At 32.9% G+C, this 20,227-nt stretch overlaps 1 protein-coding gene across 1 annotated transcript in view; it reads left to right on the forward strand.

Annotated features, from left to right (window-relative positions):
* LOC137386983 (uncharacterized) overlaps positions 1-20,227 on the forward strand; it is a 61,911-nt gene that overhangs the window by 17,273 nt on the left and 24,411 nt on the right. The window contains exons 3-9 of the mRNA XM_068073240.1: positions 7,003-7,229; positions 14,750-14,916; positions 15,718-16,471; positions 17,034-17,285; positions 18,185-18,367; positions 19,038-19,222; positions 19,567-20,020. Of these exons, the coding sequence (XP_067929341.1) occupies positions 7,003-7,229; positions 14,750-14,916; positions 15,718-16,471; positions 17,034-17,285; positions 18,185-18,367; positions 19,038-19,222; positions 19,567-20,020 (2,222 nt within the window). The remainder of the gene's footprint in view (positions 1-7,002; positions 7,230-14,749; positions 14,917-15,717; positions 16,472-17,033; positions 17,286-18,184; positions 18,368-19,037; positions 19,223-19,566; positions 20,021-20,227) is intronic.

Genomic DNA, 20,227 nt, shown 5'->3' on the forward strand with positions numbered 1-20,227 from the left:
AACAGAAGAGTGTGACACGGCATCTATTTATACAAGAGCAAAGGTAATTTCACATTAAAAGTCAATGGTATCATTTATAAGTGCTTTTCAAACTTTAAGAGCACTTCATAAACTGATGACGTTTATTGAAATCTGTGAGTTTATTTTTGTTTAATTTAATTAAAAACCTATGTTTTTTGTAGTTTGCAGATTTTCAGTGTTCATAATGAAAGCTTTCTGAACAAAGTATAGCAGGGAAAATTTCTGCATAATATTGCTTGACATCTCAGATTATTGATGATTCATAATAAATTGTTACTACACTGACAATGTTTTCGAATGATGACTATAACCTTGGTAGAAATATCACAATATGGTTAATATTCTATGAGCCAATGTCAAAAATTGTCTCATAAGACAGTGTATTGCCACAAAAGATATCTCTGTGACACATCCACTGTACATTTCGCTAATGGTGTAGCAACAGCAAAGGTAGTTAGGCTGTCAAGACTTTTATTACATCACTATCAATATCAGACTTATGTATCATTTAATCACTAGCACTGCTGCTGCCACAGTCTGGAGTATTACCTATCTTAGCATTACTACTGAATCACTGTGTTTCCATGATGCTCATGATTTGTAAATTTGAGCCAATCCGCAAGTGATCCGCGCCATGGACATGGCATAAACCCGCAAGTTTTGTGATTCACAAAACTTTATCGAATCCATCATGCTTGCGGAATCATGGAAATGACACTTGCAAATAATACATATTAAAATATCACTGGCTATTCCATTCTGAACATTCTCACGTTTCAGTCGGTTTTTATTTCGTTTTGAGCAGTAGCAATGCACCAATGTTCCAACGATTGCTGCTGAGCTTAGCGTGACAAGACTCTATAGCTATTTATAGAGTCATTAATTTGGCTAATACTTGACCTATGGGGTCAAGTGATGGCGTGAAATGTACATCGTGCAGGTGTTCATTGAAACGCTCGATTGCCAAGTAACTGAACTCGTGCACAGCTACAAATGTGGATCATGCAATCATGGGAACATAGTGATGGTAACCAACTTAGGATATCGTAAATCATACAGTCAGTTTGCAAGAAGTGTTATGCTTGAATGCCATGTTCCTTGCCCTACTTTTCCCATTCATGTTTGCTTATATGTCATCCATACAAATTTAAAAGGTATTTTTAGCTTATTGTTTTAAGTTGCAGTGTAGTTTTGCAGTTGTTTTGCATGGGAATCTAGGCAAAATTATTTCCTCAACCGAGAGCTGTTTACCGATTGTACCAAAAACCGTTTAATACTTACCGTTTCGTTTGGATATATTGAACTTTTTTAATCATGTATTTAACCCTCCTTATTTGATGATTATGGAAAAATAAAAACTTGCATAATACGAGCTAAACATTATTAAGCCTACAATAAATGTATAGCCTTTAATATTAATCTGAAGTTAATAACACGAAATAACTAGTTTAATTTTATGAGCTGTGTTACATTGTAAAAGATAATAGAAAATTTATTTTATTAAACATGCAAAACAATGGAAGCTCATGCAGTATCCAGTGGCATCTACCTACAATTTTGCTCACTGAGATAATCTCACTTAGAGTCTTACTAGACATTTATGCAAGCCATAACATATTGGTGTTTGTATGGATTTGATTTTTCCTTGCCATGTCTTTGACCTTTACCAGCTTCAGATAATGTTTTGATCCAGCCCGGTATCATCTTCAGTTCAAGTAAGAGAATAATCAGAATCACATCAGCAACCTATATTAAAACTGAGTGTTTGTTAGTATAATACAGGTTTCATATTATATATCTTTATACAAATGTGTGCGAAGACAAATGAGTATAACATGCTCAAATAAAAAGTACACAATGCACCGAAATGTCTCATGAAAACAAATCTATTCTTAGTTTTGTCAGTCAGAAATTTAAACAAAAGCCCATATCAGAAACATGGCAGTCAATCTAATATCAAAAGCACATGATTTCGTGGGATTCATAACCGGTGTAGATCTGTAATCAAGGTTTTATTTTAAAGTTATTATTGAAAATATGTACCTGTAGCTATTTTCAAAAAGAGGTTTTCAATTGTTACTATAGGTATAGCCACACATAACAAATTATTCGGTAATCTGACCGAAATCATGAATTTCCCAGAATTCTCAGTGTTACTCGGTCGAAGATCACAGAATTATTTAAACTGTACGCGCACACCCACCGAATTCGCTGACGGAATGCTTTTTTAATTGGCTAAACAAGTTATTAGCGAGCATGATTCTAGCAGCTTTTGCAATTAGTATAGTCCAAGACACGTATAACGCAATAAAAGTACGAGTGCAATTCACCATAGTACACACAATGAAATTGCTTAGGTTGCGCAATTGTTGGTTAGCGATTACAATTCAAACAGCTTTCAAAATTTACATAGTCCAAAGCGCATAAGGCAACACGCAAGAAAAAGATTAAGGCACTGCGTCATAGTAGATACGATGCAACTGATTTGATTGCGCTAAAGATGGCAACTTTTTCTACAACAAAACATTTGCTGCTAATAAGAAAATTGTTATTATTAAAAAAGAAAAGATTTTTAGCCATAGTGTCCAGACGATAAAAACAAACAGTAGCAAAGCAATTGCAATCAAACAAAGCAATTGCATCGTGTGCACTATGTTGAATTGCACTCGTACTTTTATTGTGTGCCGTTATACGTGTCTTGGACTATACTAATTGCAAAAGCTGCTAGAATCGTGCTTGCTAATAACTCTTTTAGCCAAGTAAAAGCATTCCGTCGACGAACACGGTGTGCGTGTACAGCTTAGATAATTCTGTGATCTTCGGCCGAGTAAAACTGGAAACTCTGTGAATTTCGTGACTTCGGTCAGATTAACGAATTATTCGTTACTTGCGGCCGTACCTTAAACCATAACTGTCACGTACAATTTTTATCGTATTTTCTAGGTAAATCAGTCATGCTGATTTCGATTTTGTACTCAAAATAAAGATTAGTCCACTAATCTTCAAAGTCATTAAGGCTTTTTTAAATTGTTTCAATATCCGTCTCAAAGACAACACCATCGGCATAACAAGCTTTGCACATAAATATGTGACGAAACCTAGCTTTTTCAGGCACGGAAGTTAGGGATGTTTAGTCTGATTTAGAATAATAAAGATGGGTATCTTAAAACCCATTATTATCTAAAATCAGCTTGTAAAATAATCTCATTATTTTATGAAAGGTGTATAAACTATTTAAAATTGCTCGTAGCTTGTTACATGATGTTTAATTAGGCTGAACGCCGAGAAAAATGAGCTCAAAAAAACGCGATTTTATCACAAGCTAGCATTGTTATTTTTCTGGGCGTTCAGCCTATTTAAACATCACGTCACAAGCTACGAGAAATTTTAAATAGTTTATATACCTTTCATAAAATACTGAGATTGTTTTATATGATGGGTTTAAATAATAATGGGTTTTAAGACACCCAACTCTATTATTCTAAATCTGACTAAACATCCCTAACTTCTGTTCCTGAAAAAGCTAGGTTTCGTCACATATTTATGGGCGGAGCTTGTTATGCCGATCGTGTTGTTTTCGAGACGGATATTGAAACGCTTTAAAAAAGCCTTAATGGCTTTGAAGGTTAGTGGATCAATCTTTATTTTGAGTACAAAACCGGAATCAGCGTGTCTAATTTACCTACAAAATACGATAAAAATTGTACATGACAGTTATCGTTTAAGACTGGCAAAACAGCATAAAATGCAGATATCCTAGCTTCACCTTATTGTAGACAATCTAGCTTGGGTTATTCTTGTTTGAATCAATCTAATTAAAATCATAAAGTTATGCCTCCAGCTAATAATTGGTGAGTGTTCTTGCTGATATGTCGAGCTCCTTTAATTTAATAAGTTTTGAAATGATTTGTTGATCACAAAAATGTGTAGTACATTTACCTAGTTTTAGCTAAGGAAGGTAGTGTGCCATTTAAAGGGATTTTGGGGAACATCGTTGTTTGTTGTTAGCCTTGATTATAGATTTTGCTTTTCTGGTTTATAAGTTTTTCATGAATGTTAATAAAGCTAATGTTTTAACCATAATCAATTATGTTTTTAAAACAATGCTAATCTATATATGAAATGCCTAATTAACCCTTTCACTGCCGTAGAGGCATGAATGCGTTTTCGTGGGACGACTGCCGTAGACGCATTATTGCGACTTTCCCAGCAATTGCGTAGTTACCTAATTTTATTATTCGTTGACAACATAATCTACAGTCTTTAAGACTTTTATGAACTTGACAGTGTTGTCCGAAGATTGGTCTATAAAATTAGCCTAAAATAATGAAGCAATTTTAAAGTTTTGTCTGAGAATTTCAAATTTAAAAATGAACGTGTTTTTCGTGTGATTTCATTAATTACCACCCGCGAGTCAGAAAACAGGTAAATAGTTATGTTGATGACATTATAGCCATTTCAGATTCATATTTTCGTTATTATACAGATAATTAAAGCAGCAGCACTGTCTCTGATAGTGGTGAAAGCAATAGTTTTGCAAGAGTAAGGAACATTGTAGAAGATCGTTTTAGTTTCGCATTGATCATAGCTTCACATAGTTTTATCATCGCACAAAGTATAAATCCATTGAATTTTTGCATAGCAATGTTGGTTAAAATGTTGGCAAAATAAAATATGTAACAAAAAGGTTCTAGATAGAGATTGAAATTGAAAAAAATACTGTTTAGATATCAGGAAGCAGTATTGGCAATTTTTGGTAAAATGGCTGGCAATTGGCAGATACCCGAATTTGTACATAGTTGGCAGTAAAAGGGTTAAATCACTATGAGGTTTGAGGGAACATTCAAATGTAGTAACTAGTAAGTGATTACAGTGAACCCTAGCCACACAATTTTAATTTGTTCCTATGCTGGCATTGTAAAGCCAAAACTATGTAGAGTGGTATAAAAAACCATAGTAAATATCTAATGCAAACAGCCCTTGGTAAAAATCATCAAAATTACTTATTACTCCTTTGGCTCGGGAAACGACCAAAATTTAATTTATCGGTTGCGTGGAGAAACAACATTTATGTCGCTTTCGGTAGAGGTTTATAAAGCTGTCGTCTAGTAACGTTAAACAAAGGATATGAACACGAGTAAGTTTTAAATATCATCAACAAGATACTATTTGATGATTTACAATATGAAACGATTATATGAGAAGCGTTGCTTTGTGCTAAAAGCTAAAGAAATCGCGCCTTCCTGGAAAAGAATAAAAGTTGGAAAAATCAGTCAATATTGGCTCAACTTTCAAAACAGTAAAATAAAAATTTATTTGATCTTGTGATCGTTAGTGATTTTTGTCTGATCAGAATAAAAATAATCTAGATGATAAAAGTGATGTAAACTTTTTAGACTTTTAATATACTTGGAAAGTTGGAATATACAGAGAAAAATGATCGGTATGGTAGCTCGCACGACTACGTTATAGCGCTTGACTCTACCGAATGAAATGCTTCCAAGCATTTCATACAAGGACAATTGCACATGGTTGAATTTTTTTGTAGTAGTAGATATGTAAATGAATGTTTATGTCCAAAATATATTGTTCATATAATAAATATAAGACTTGAGCTATGCCTGTTCATAGAATTCCGATTTTACTGAATTTTGAAAAATAAATTACACGACTTTTGGGTGTTTTTGCCGGGCTTTAACCCAGCCAAAGGGTTAAAAATTAGTAAACTAATAATATATGTTAACCCTAATAACTATAGTTAGATACGATAACTCGAGTGTATTTAGTAGTTATGATCTGTGATAAAGCGTACAGTGTAATATGTGCAGTATGTACCATAGGAAGTTTTTATTTTTGAGGCAGACGCATAACAGAAGTATTTTATAAACGTTGATTTCAACTTTAACAAACTTAAATTACTGAGCACATGCTTAAAGCTATGTTTTAGTATGTAATTCTAACTATTTTACTGAACTTCAACATTTTCATCGCTAAAGTTAATCAAATATGTGTTTCTAGTTTTGTTTTCACAATAACTAATAACGAATAACTAAGTGATATCAAGTATCGTACCTTCTTCATTAAAAGAAGAAAATACCAAGATCTCTCAAGCAACAGATTATGTTGCTTGAGAGATTTTGGCAAACAACATATCGCATACTTGTTACTCCGATAAAATCAGCACACCGACTGCCAAATTTGAATTTCGAGAAAAATTGTTGTTGGTTACATTTGGCAATAAGATTGTATAGGGAGTGTGAAAAATCAGCGTCTTGTACATTACAGGGCAAAAAGTTATATAAAAGGCTTATCGTAACCCGAGGGTACAATGCATAGCATAATTTGACAATTCTAGTTGATTTGGTATTAAGGAAGACCAACTCGGTGGAAAGAGTACTTAGTACATTAGTTCAGCAAGTTTTATTTTGCTCCAGAGATTAGTATTGCATTGGCCAAAATTCAGGAGAAGGGTCTACAAATCCTGAATGGGGATCTTCAGGCGCTTACAAATACCTTAAATAATGGTTAAATGCATTATAAGCTTTGATATGGAAGTTATCCACAATGTTTATGCAATGTTATGCATTTGGTTTATAATGACATTCATGCTGTCAATAAAAACTTTTGCATGCTCACCTACTTATAAACCATCACCGATGATTCCATAAAACTAACAGCTAATAAATATATTCCTAACTTTGGTTATTCAGTTTTTCATGGTAGCAAATCTTTTAGATAATCCCATATTACTAAAAACTATTTTCAATATTTCATTTCTTTGATTAGAGTAGAGATGGTGTTTTACTAACTCGTGTTAAAAAGCATCTAAACATATCCAGGTTTTTCACTTTGTTTTTTCTTTAATTATAAAAAAGTTGAAATTAAAAACCTTTATTCTATGAGATATTTAATTTTGAAAAACTCTATTTGAACTGAGGTTTGGTATGATATTCAAATGATTTAATTTAAAATCTTTAACAGAACATGAGTTCGAACAAATTACATACAAGGCTCAGCATGAACACACGCATCACACAGAGATTGTTGGCAGCTTAGATCCTCCCGCAGAATGGCAAGATACCACTGATCCAAAAAAGTCAACTGGATTTGACAGCATTTCAAGTGAAGAGGTAGACAGCACAGTGGAGACAGATTTGGCGGAAGGAGACGCGTGGAGACTCACAGAGAGAGATAACGAAACGCTTGAGGTACGCTTGACTTTGAAGTACAACTATCATAGCCCTAAAGCAAACCTGATCCAATTTATATTAGCATGTCTTACCAAGCCAGGAAGGCCTTTGAAGGATTTTTATAAAACCATGGCGAAATCCGCTCCAGGTGTAGACTTAAAGAACTAGATAAAAAAATGAAGAGAATTTATTTCTGGTGTCACTTTTAAAGCATCCCTTTCATGTAAGCCTAAAATAATTAAAGCAACTAGTGTAACGAAGCTCTGACAAAGCATGACATGTGTGGCCTTGATTAACTAACACATTAGACCGAGGCTTTCGTGGCAAGATGTAGGTCTGCCAAACTTGGATTTGCAACTTTGATCTGTTAGTGAATTGAGTTAAATCCTGTTCAACTAGTAAGTGTATGGCTGCAGAAAGCACTTAGAGAGATTTCAGCTCAAACAAAAATAGGTGCTATCATCATAATGTTTTGGCATCAGTGGGCGTGGCTGACATGACCAACCCAACCCTTCAATACACACATCCTGCTGGGCAATCCTTCCAAATCGTCGTGTGATATTGGCTATTTCCTAGCTTTTAATATTTTCCTGGACAATCGCTATGATTTTTGGGAAAGTATGCATTCTATTTATAAAATGCTTTAAACTGAAAATGTATAATTACATTTTGATTTTAAGTAATAGTTTTTTGACACCATAAAATAGATTAACTTGTTACTACTTTCAAAATTTCAACAACGCAGAGTTTATTTGAAAATGCGTTTTCTACAATTTTGAGCTGGTTTTGCTGGGAGCTGCAGTTACTTCTCAAGGGCTATTAATATTAAGAGTTTAAAAACACATTCCTGAAATTAATGCTGAGCTACTAATTTTGAAACTGCTAGTAGGTTTAGCTTTTTTAATATTCAACTCTTTTGCTACCGTGAACTGATGTATCGGTAATCGCAGTGTTAGAGATACTGCGTGATCATACGCGAGAGGGAAACATAGTGCATGGTAACTGGCGAACAGTAACCTTGTTATGGTACAAATCATTCAACTTTAAAATGAAAATGTACCTCACTTAAAGTGAACAAATCGATGATCATATTAAGCAATTTTTTTTACAAAATCACCTTGCCATAGTTTCAAAACTCTCAAAATCGTGAAATTATATTTCAATTACATCGTCAATTCAACTCAATATTTCTAGCCATATCATAGTTTGCTGAAAACTTGTGTTCTCTGGACTAAAACCTAACTCAAGGACTGATGAGAGTAGTGAGAGAATTCTACCTCCAATTGATTTTTTACAAGATGTCGGCGCCTGAAATTGCTCTGCATTAATAACAGATATGACAGAGCGGTGTGTTATTTGATTTAATATTTACATTTTTTATGTCGTGAATCTCAGGTTTATATCAAGTTTCCTGTTCAAGATTGCACTGGTCAAGCTATGACAGGTCTGCAACTTCTCAAATAACCATAAAAAGGAAATTCCATCTTACGGTTACAATCACACAATTTTAAAAAGTTTGATATTCAGTAGATAGAGCAGCTTTGCTTCGCATTCCCTTTGGTCAGATACATATTTGCCAAAAGTATTGAAAAGACTGTTTGTAAATGAGGTTCATGCCATAGTATCTTTTTGTTTATGAAAAAAAAGGTTTGTGTGTTAAAACAACAAAAAACTCACATAGCCGATTACAACAGCAATTTCAGAGTAAATATCAAAAGGTCAGCCCTCACTCGCGGTGGGGGTTAAGGCAGCCATCTAAAATGGCATTTCTCCATTCAATGTCTCAAGTACCACAGCCTACAATTACAACAATGCAAGCTTAACGCTTTCGCAGGCAAGTTTTTTGGGCTATTTGAAACCCCCTGGGCAGATTAATTTCTCACAAATTGGTTTAAAAAAATCATTGATACACTTTTATTTATGATATTGTACATGCGTACTGTGTTTTTATTATACAGGTAAATACAAATAGATATTTATAAGTCCAATTTTTATATAAGTGTTTCTCTAGCTATAGTAATTTTGGAAGCATTTGCCCTTGCAGAGGCCTAAATCACAGTCTTGACATCATGCGCTTATTATTGTTCCTCTATTGCTTTGCCTTTGCCTATAATAGCCTTTGGAGGACGCCGTGACAGTAAAAGAAAGTTGTTGCACTCTGAAAAAATATTTAGAAAGCGGTAATAGAAGCATAAACAAGCTACAAACCAAAATCCCCATTTTATTCAAATACGTTTTGACTTGAGATTTTTTGTTCGTTTAATAGTGCAAAAACGATCGTTTTTTTTCTCCAAACGGCTAATTTTTTGGTTGCTAACAGAGACCAATTATATATTTTAGTTTACTATTAGTAAAAATTAAATTAAAAAAAACAATAAGCTAACCAGAAATCAATTTAAATAAAAACGTTCGCGTGGCGACGTAATAGTCGCTCTGCCCATTGGCGTCAGTATCGCGAAATGACAATAATGTCGCTCTGCCTGCCAAAGGGTCGCCTTTAGTATTTATACATAAAGGAAAGTGTGCAGAAAAATTCCCTTCATTAAAAAATAAAAATAAACTTACACAAAATGTTAGTAGATTTTATCAAAAAGTATTAACATTTTTTACTGTTTGTCATTTTTGTCGTTGATGTTTGAGGTGATCTGACTGCGAGGATGTTTCAAAATTAAAATCGACAAAACATGATGGCGGTAAAAAAGCTCAGAAGAATTATATGTGCCCAAATGATGTCACTAGTTGTTATTGTTGCTATAGTTTATACGTTCAAGTTACAGCAGTACACATCCTTATTCTATCAGTCCCTTTGTAACTATATACGTAATAATCAAACTTTTACTTGATTTGAGCATTTTACCTGCAATCAAGTTTTGTCAATTTTAAAATATAAGCATTCTGGCAGTCAGACCTGCTTGAACAACAACAAAAAAATTGCAAATGGTAGAAAAACGACTACTTTTTTGAAAAAGTCTACTAAAATTCTGTTCAAATTCATTTTTATGTTTTAACTCTTTTGCTACCCTTTTAAATCGATTTAGGAATTACGGCTAGAAACTCACAAATCGTTATCTTTTTTAGATCTGACCAACAATTTGTGGTAATATAAGTACAGACCCTAAGCCAAAGTATCGGCTTATTAATAGGGTTTCACTTTTTTTTTTCATTACAAAGCCTACACATTAGCTAGACTAATCATATTTGGTCTCCGATGAAACAACTCTGTTGCCAATCACGTGCAACCAATAAAAAAAATTTTTGGATCAACATTTCCAATTCTAATTATTTTGAAAAACAGCAAAACCAGATCGTTATCATCATGGAAATAAGGAACACACCGGGTTCGATAAATGCAAAGCAAGCGGCAGAAAAACTGAGAGTGAGATTCGCTAAATCATTTTATACTTATCTTGCAGAAATTTTTTTCTGAATAAGATGAGTTTTGCAGTAAAACGATATCTGGTTTTGTTCTCAAATTATTGCTTAAATAATGGCATTTGGTCAGAATTTAGTGGTGTAGCGAAAGAGTTAATCGTTTTCTGGTACCGTCTAAGCTTTGCACCTTTTACTGGGGAAGCGGTGCTCATGCTGACAATTAAAAGAGTTTTTTTATCTACGCCAAAGCATCAGACCCTGTCAAACAAGGGACTATTTAATACAAAAAACTAGACTGATATACTTATTACTAATTTTAAGTATTACTTTCAAAATTTCAGAAAAAAACTGAATAACTTTTTATTTACAAAAAGAACTTTTAGTCGTTGTCACGATGGTGTCGATGGTGCATCTCAAAATCATTCGGATCATTCTTGAAAACATGTTTAAATCTTCCTAACCGGTTTTAAACCACTTCATAAAGGAATTTAAAGGTAGTGAGTCAGATGTAGAGTTTAACGAGTGAATCTGGGACTGTCATTCTGGTTATTCTGACGGCCTATCTTCACCAACATATTAAAACCACAGCAACAACGAAAAAGGAATTCATGTATACTGACATAATCTAGTCAGTATTATTATTATTTCAAGGTTTTTTTCATTATTTCTTGTGATGACATCACAAGTATTAACCAAACTGATTTGTGTTATGACCATAGAGTTATCTCCCCCTAGAGTGATAACTACACAAGCGTTTCCGGTGCCGACAAGGAGCGTTTAGGCCACGCCTCTTTTTTGTGCTAGTCAGTCGTAGTGATTGACTAGATCAATAACATCAGCCATGAGAAGGGTTAAACAAGGATCATGAATTCCAGTTGAGATAGTAATTAATGCTCATATTAAAGAAATGATGATTATAGTTTATTACTTTAATATATGCTTATTATTTAAAGCAATTCAATACCTACCAGGGATTGCTAAACATATTATGGAAATGTTTACTTTTTCATTTCCATAAACAAATATTTCCATAATTTTAGGGAAATGGAAATTTTATTTTACAAGTATGGAAATGGTATGAAAATAGAAATAATATGGAAATGAATTATGGAAATGCTAAGGAAATAGAAAAAATATGGAAATGAATTATGGAAATGGAATTAATATGGAAATGAATTATGGAACTTTTATGGAAATGGAAATAATATGGAAAGGAATTATGGAAATGGAAATAATATGGAAATGGAAATACTATGGAAATGAAGCAGGGAAATGGAATTAATATGGAAATGAATTATGGAAATGGAAATAATATGGAAATGGAAATAATATGGAAATGAATTATGGAAATGGAATTAATATGGAAATGAAATATGGAAATGGAATTAATATGGAAATGAATTATGGAAATGGAAATAACATGGAAATGGAAATAACATGGAAATGGAAATAACATGGAAATGGAAATAACATGGAAATGGAAATAATATGGAAATGAATTATGGAAATGGAATTAATATGGAAATGAATTATGGAAATGGAAATACTATGGAAATGAAGTAGGGAAATGGAATAAATATGGAAATGAATTATGGAAATAGAAATAATATGGAAATGGAAATAATATGGAAATGAGTTATGGAAATGGAATTAATATGGAAATGAATTATGGAAATGGAAATAATTTGGAAATGGAAATATGGAAATGAATTATGGAAATGGAATTAATATGGAAATGAATTATGGAACTTTTATGGAAATGGAAATAATATAGAAATGTTATGGAAATAATATGGAAATGAAGTAGAGAAATGTTATGGAAATAGAAATAATATGAAAATGAATTATGAAAATGTTATGGAAATGGAAATAATATGGAAATGAATTATGAAAATGGAAATTGTGACATACACGCAATCCCTGATACCTACATGACTTGCCAAGGCACTGAATAGATGAGTGAAAGTGAAGGTAATGCAAGCAGTTACTCATAGATAAAATACATAGTCATACTGGGGTTGTATTACATTGGTGTGATGGGAAGCTAATCAACTGCCATCAACTATGAGCTGTACTACCCGGTGTTGCCCGAGTAATAAAAAAGTATTTGGACAGAAAATTTATTTTTATATAACATTTACTATTCTAAATTTTAAACTTCATATCATGAGAAAATATTTTTAAGCAGTTTAAATGAATTAAGAGGAAAAAGAAAACAACTCTGAAGGTTTGCAAGCTCTTTCAAACAACTACAACTTTTAAATTTCATATCATGAAAGAAGTGTTTTGTTGAAATAAATTAGGAAAAAAATAAAACTGTAAATGTGTTTAAATGTAAAATAATTAGCAAGTAATGGCTAAATATAATCTGTTTAGCTATGATTACAATGGAAAATTATTTAATAAATAAGGTAATAAAAAAGTATATTTTATTTTTATATAATTATAGTTAGTAGAGTTAAGTATAATTTATTTTTATTTAACATATAACAACATTTACCACTTTAACTTTCAAACTACATATTATGAAAAGTGTTTTGTGTAATTGAAATAAATGAAGAGAAGAGAAGAGAGAAAATAAAAACAACCATAAATGTTTTCAAACTTTTTCAAACAACTACCACTTTTAAACTTCATATCATGAAAGACTTATAATATTCTTATATATAATACTTAATACTAATATTAATACTACTATACTACCACTATACATAATACCACTATACTAATATTACTAATACTTAATACTAATAAGACTTATATATTCAAACAACTACCACTTTTAAACTTCATATCATGAAAGAAGTTTTTTGTTAAAATGAATTAAGAAGAAAAATGAAACTGCAAATGTGTTTAAATGTAAAATAATTAGCAAGTAATGCTAAATATAATCTGTTTAGCTATGATTACAATGAAAAATTATTGTAATCATAGCTAATTTTTATTACTTTATTTAATAAATAAAGTAATAAAAAGTCTATTTTATTTTTAAATAATTATAATTTAGTATTATTAAGTATAATTTATTTTTATCTAACATATAACAACATTTGCCACTCTAACTTTCAAACTTTTTGCTTGCTTACATCAAGCAAAGATGTCCATTAACTAGTGGACATCTTTGCTTCAAGCTAGTCTATGTATTTGATTGATATGTATTGAAATCTAAGATTACACGCAAGGGCTGTTTGTGAACTGAGGTGACAATGAATCACTCTGTCACCATACAATGTCAATACTTTCAGTTGATGGCAGTCGATTAGCTTCCCATCACACCAATGTATTACAACCCCAGTATGACTATCTTATCTATGAATAACCAATGATATACAGCCCCTCATGTGTGGGGGCTGTATATCATTGGAGTAACTGATTGCATTAACTCACTTACTTAACACCATCTATTCAGTGCCTTTGCAATGCATGTAGGTATTGAATTGCTTTAAATAATAAGCATATATTAGAGTAATAAACTATAATCATCATTTCTTTAATATGAGCAATAATTACTATCTTAACTGGAAATTCCTGATCATTCTCATGGCTGACGTTATTGTTCTGTCGATCACTACGATTGACTAGCACAAAAAAGGGACGTGTCCTAAACGCTCCTTGTTGGCACCGGAAACGCTCGTGTTGTTGAATGCATAGTTATCACTCTAGGGGGAGATAACTCTATGGTTATGACCACAAAAAACTTTTCGATAATTTTTTATATCATCTAAGAAGGTGGAACTAAAAACAAATTTGCCCCAAAGGGTAGAAAACAAGTTTAAACGATCATTTAGTATCAATAGGGTTCCTTTGCTGTCAGAGGGTTAGCTGCATCTTTTGTAATTTGGCATCAGGCAATCAGTTTGACAGTTTTTATTTTGAAAGTAAATTTTTCCAGTATGCTGAGCATAAACGAAAATAACTTTCCTAAAAGAGAACCCCAACTGAAAAATTTAATAAAAAGTCAAATTAATCTGGACTGCAGTAGCAATGGTTTAAGATGGTTTATAATACTTTTTTAAAAATATATTATATAAATTGATACCGAGATGTTTTTATACTTAATAAGTGGTTTTGCGTCATGTCTTTTGATAGCTATGCAATAGCTATGTAATCTGACTAGGAACTATTCAGTTGTCCAAAAATGTTATAATTTAGTCTTTTGTCTGTAGGCTGACATGAAAAAAGTTGTCGGAGAACTCAAAGACGCTGACCTTGCTAGCGACGAAGAATCTTTGAGAGCTGATGCAAATGGTAACCTTGAAAAGAAAGCAGAAGAAAAAAAAGCAAAAAGAATTTCTTCTCCTACTGCTTTTCCCAGCAACTTCACTTCAATAAGGCAAGATAAATGTTTACCTCTTCATATACCTGGCCATCACAAAAGAAATATTGCTTCGTGCTGAGCAAATATATTTACATTTTTTTGGTTTTAAATTGGTATTTTAGTATATTTTTATTTGATAAGTTTTGATATGTATTAAGAATAAAACAAATGTGTGTATGAGTTGCAATTCCATATCTAATATGAGAAACAGCATGACATTTTTAACATCGATTCTTACGATCTCAATCTCACTAACCTCTGTAAGTTTTCTAAAAAGGTATATTTACACATTGCAGCTGCTCATTTTGCATCACACATTCTGTAACTTTCATATTAAAAGCAGCATCGTAACATGAATCGTTTTCTTTAGAAGTTATAGTGCTAAACAAACTTGCAAATGCAATGTTTGTATCTGATACATTTCGATTACTTTTAATGTACTCTCACAGTCATTTGCAAAGGCATGTTTTATTTGGGTGAGAGTGACATGCGCAATGGCTAGTAGAAAACAGTAGCGAGAAAATACATTGAAAGTTTTTATTTTTGTATAAGTTGTATCTGACCCTTTGGGCGATGTTTGGATACAAAAAGTGAAACTTATGCTTGAATAAATATGGTAACTTTATAGCCTTTATTTTTTCACAAATTTGTATTCAAATTTGCACAAAAAACTTTTGGTATAAAAAACAATTTAACACTTTTTTCAATTGGCCTTTTGTCAAGGATGAATCTAGGAACTGTGTGCATTAATAACTGTTAGTTATTCCTAATTAGTCATTTAAAACTTATTTAAATTTTTTTACATGCACTTAACAGGGCGGGAAAAGCCACAGAAATGTTTACCGAAAGAATGAAGTCTATAGAAAAAAAGAATGACGCAAAAGCGAAGGCCAAGCTAAAACCAGTCATTGCTACAATTGGACGGTTCTCATCAGCATTTCGAAAATTTGAAAGCAGTAATGAGAGAAGACACTCTCTAGAAACTTCCACCTCCATATCAGAGTTTAAAGCTCAGCATCCCACAGTTTCAGCATCAGCCTCGATCTCCACGAAAACTAACATTCATTCTCCTCCGCCTGCAGAATGCAAAAAGCTTCCTCGAACTCCTTACAACTCAACATTATTTGAGCCACTTACAAATGGAAAACACGGCACCTCAGAAAAAGTAAAAGCTTCACCAAAAAGTCCAACTTCTCCACCAATTTCTTCTCCTTCTAAACTCATTCGTACTCCGCTTGATCTTACGGTTGTATCCGGTCAAGTGTCTCCAAGAATGAAGTCTTCTGTCAAAACTAGTCGCTCTGCAGCCATACCTTTAGAATCATCTCGTCTGATGAGAAATGTTTGTGAGTCGGGTAATGCACCAGATGTTGTTGCAGCAACCTTTCTACCTGATCTAGCAGATAAAACATCTTGCATGGATGGTAGACATACTTCTACTAACATAGCCATTGCTGATTCTATTTCGGAACAATCTAGAAGCACTCTCGAGTCTGGCCCTTTTGAGTCATACCCAAATGACACAGACTGCTCATTAGCAGGTGTTAGTAGAGACCGGCCAGACTATCGGGTAAAATTTCATTTACTCACCTGACTAACTTGATGCATGTAAAAACAGTTTCAAGTACCTGGAAGGAAAGTCTAAAAGCAGATAAATTTTCTCAATTTGAATAAACCTTTTTATAATTTACATAAATAGTGTTTATCTGTATATACTGGGTTAGTAATTTTATATAACTTTGTAACTAACTCATGATCAATGCATTCTAAGTTATTAAAACCAAGACTGGTTCATAGCCAAAAAACTACCTTCCTTGTTCCATGGGACGGTTGAAAAGCTTAAAAGAACTACATTATAGCTGGATGGAAAGAAACTTGTTCAAAAAATTTATCATTTTGCTTTAGTATAATATGGTTTTCACTTATTGTATATATTTAAGCAATGTTAAGTGTTTTTTTTTATTTACAAGTTTAATTAACAAACTTTAATAGGTACTTTAAACTTGTTGTAAATCTTAAAGTACCACCTGTCAGTAATTAAGTATTAGTAAGCAGGTGATTTAGAATTATAGACTGTGTGGTAAACTGACGTTTTCAAAATGTCTTGAAGAAATTTGTTTTGCTTCCTATAGCAGATAAGCAAACTGGCTGAAAAGGAAAGTCCTCATTTCGACATTGATATCGTCATACAAAGAGATCCACTTCCCGCTACAACATCAGCAAATGACTTCTCCACTGAACCCGCTACAACAGCCATTACTCTTGGTAGAGATGAAGTTACAGTGATGAAAATAGATTCATTCAATCCTAACTCAATCGTGGCTCCATCTGAAGTAATTACTGTTTGGGATACTGAAGTGCCCGTCAAAGACACACATGAAAAAGTGAGGCTAAAGTTACAGGTGGAAAAATTCACTTGATGCTGTATTTCATTTCTCTTTTAAAATTTTTAATATCTGTAGCAACTCATATCGATATGCCTTTAGTTTTTTTATTCTTTTCTCATTGGCTACATATCTCTTGATGGAGTGCAATGATAGAACAGAAGTTAAGGTGATCTCTGTGAAAACCGTAGCAACGAAGGCTCGACTAAATTAGTTTGTACGCAGCGCGCCAAACTTTTACAAATTTAAAACATACGAACATAAGCTAAAGCAACTTTCTCAACACAAATCTCAAGTTGTTTATCGATATTCCTAGACTTGCCATCATTATCGCTGTTTATGTTGTTTTTTGCCTAAATGAATATTTTTAGACTGACGCAGACGAGAGTTGTTGTAAAAGTTTTTTAATCATGATAGCGATTGATATCTTAACATATATATATATATATATATGATATGTTAAGATGTTAACTGATGTTAATATGATATACTAACATTAGTTGTCGCGACTTAATATAAAGCTTATCACTTATTATCATGAACTATCATTTTTTGCTATTAATGAGTGATGACTCATACTATTACCAAAATAATAATATAATTCTCTTATTAATTCGTCAATCTTGATTGCTAATTTCTGTGCTAGCTGTTACTGATGTTTGTGACCTAACACATTCCGTTCATTATTTTGAGATTTTTTGGCAGCCCTGCTTAACTACGTTGTTGTTTTTGTGTTCCTCATGTTAATTTAATTGCGTTAAATAAACGAAAAAACCATTTGTGCAGCTTATACAGACTGTAAAACTAAAACTCAAAAACAATCTTCAAATTTCAAGGTATGGCCTATACATGGTGGCAGCTAATACATTATGATTTATGTAATAAATATCACGCTTTAGGTAATTCCACCCACCAAACTACATGTCACTCATTTGAACAAGGACATCCTACCTCCAAGATCTATAGAGCAACCGATATCTAGAGATCAATCAATCGAGCATCATGCCTTTAGCCAAGACAGTCGAGTCAATTCTCTAATCGACTACAGAGAGAAAAGACATGACAACGAAACTCAGATGGAAGTAAGAATTTATTGAATGCTCTATGATTTGCATCACTACTTGCCTAAACTTGTGAAACCTCTTATGAATCTCCTCCATGTTGGATAAATTATCAGAGCTCACTAACCAGAGTATTAAAATGTGTCCAATAATTTCACTTTGAATGGAATTATCTTCTTTTTTGACAACAATAAATAAAATATAGCTTGCAGAAATTTTTTAGTAAATTTTATCAAAAGGTATGTGTAATTTTCTATAACTTGTGGTTGTTATTTATGTTTGAGGTGATCTGATTGCCAGGGCGAATCAAAATTAAGGTCGGTAAAAGCTGATTGCGATTCAACCACTAAGATCAAGCGAAAGAGTGAATATGACATTTGTAGTTGTAAAGAAACTGACAGCTTAGAGCCGCATAATGCTGTTACCTAAACACAATAGTCAAAATCAACTACGATAATTATAGCCACTACTGACATAATTTTGCATGTATTTTTTTCTAAGCATTTTAACTACAATCAAGTTTTCTCCATCTTAAAACATGTTAGCAGTAAGATTACCTCGAACATCAAAAACAATCGCTTTCGACACAAAAATACTGATACTTTCTGATAGATTTTACTAAAATTTGGTTTAAGTTAGTTTTCAATCTTTTTACTAATTTCTAGTTTTGCAAACCACAATTTATTTGTAGCCAGTTATGGTAACCATTCGGCCACATCCTATCTCCCAGTGGCCTAATCACGCCAGCGAAATCAAACGATCAAAAGGTTCTGAAGAGCAAAACACTAGGCAAATGCGCAGCTCCGTGGTAATTCAACCAAAGTTGAAAGTCTTACCACTTGAGGAAACTCCAGATGGAACTCAACTCTCGTTAAGGTATATTTGCTAAAATTTTGTTTATGAAACCAGAAGATAGATGAGTGAAGATTTCCATTTTTCTTATGAAAAACTGTTTTATTCAGGTCTCAAATTACAAAGAAGTAAAAGGACTGCTGAAAACCAGCACTATATAGATGAAAATATACGTGTACATGTTGTCTTTCTTTTGCTAAAAAGTATAGAGACGTTTCATTTCCTATTAATATGTTTTCTATCTTATCAAAAAGCTATTATTAACAGTTTTACAATAAGCTAAAAGATTTGTATTTATTTTATGGCAGTTTTTATCCTTTTAGTTATTTGGTTCTTGAATATTTTTGATAAAAAAGATTTATTGATAGAGAAAGAGCAAGTTCAAAGAAAAGGCCAAAAGATTACAATGCACCATCTACCGATTTGCCCAAAGAGCCAGACCACGAATTCCGTGACTATCGTTCTCAGCCTAAACATTCGCATCATAGACCAACCACCTCTCGCTCTCGTCCTGAGGCTTCCAGTTCTGCTCATGGCTACCCCTACCATCATCAACCTCAAAGAGAACATATTAGGACCACTGAACAGCAAAATGTCGCCAGCCACCGACAGCGTGAGACAAATGAATCATATTACCGTTCAAATTATGGATATGATAGAAGATGCGTCGATGAAAGTTATGAAGACTCTGCTACTCTTGTCCCACCTGTTGTCAATGAAAAGATGAAATCAACATCACTGGATGACTTGCGGATGCTCAGAGAAGGACTTGTTGCTGACACGAAATCAGTTTTCTCTTCTACCAAAGAACCTGGCAAACAGGTGAGTAATGCAAATCTTATTAGTTGCAACAGTTGTAATGGCTGTAACAGTAATAGTACTAATAATTGTATCAAAGAGTATAGTGACTGCAATAGTGATAGCAATGTTGACAGTTGCAGTCACAGCAGCAATACTAATGATAGTAGCCACCAAAAGTAAGAGTGACAATAAAAACGATGATAGGAGAAACAGGAGGAAAGGTGGTAT

Source organism: Watersipora subatra, chromosome 2, assembly GCF_963576615.1.
Source record: "Watersipora subatra chromosome 2, tzWatSuba1.1, whole genome shotgun sequence".
NCBI lineage: Eukaryota > Metazoa > Bryozoa > Gymnolaemata > Cheilostomatida > Watersiporidae > Watersipora > Watersipora subatra.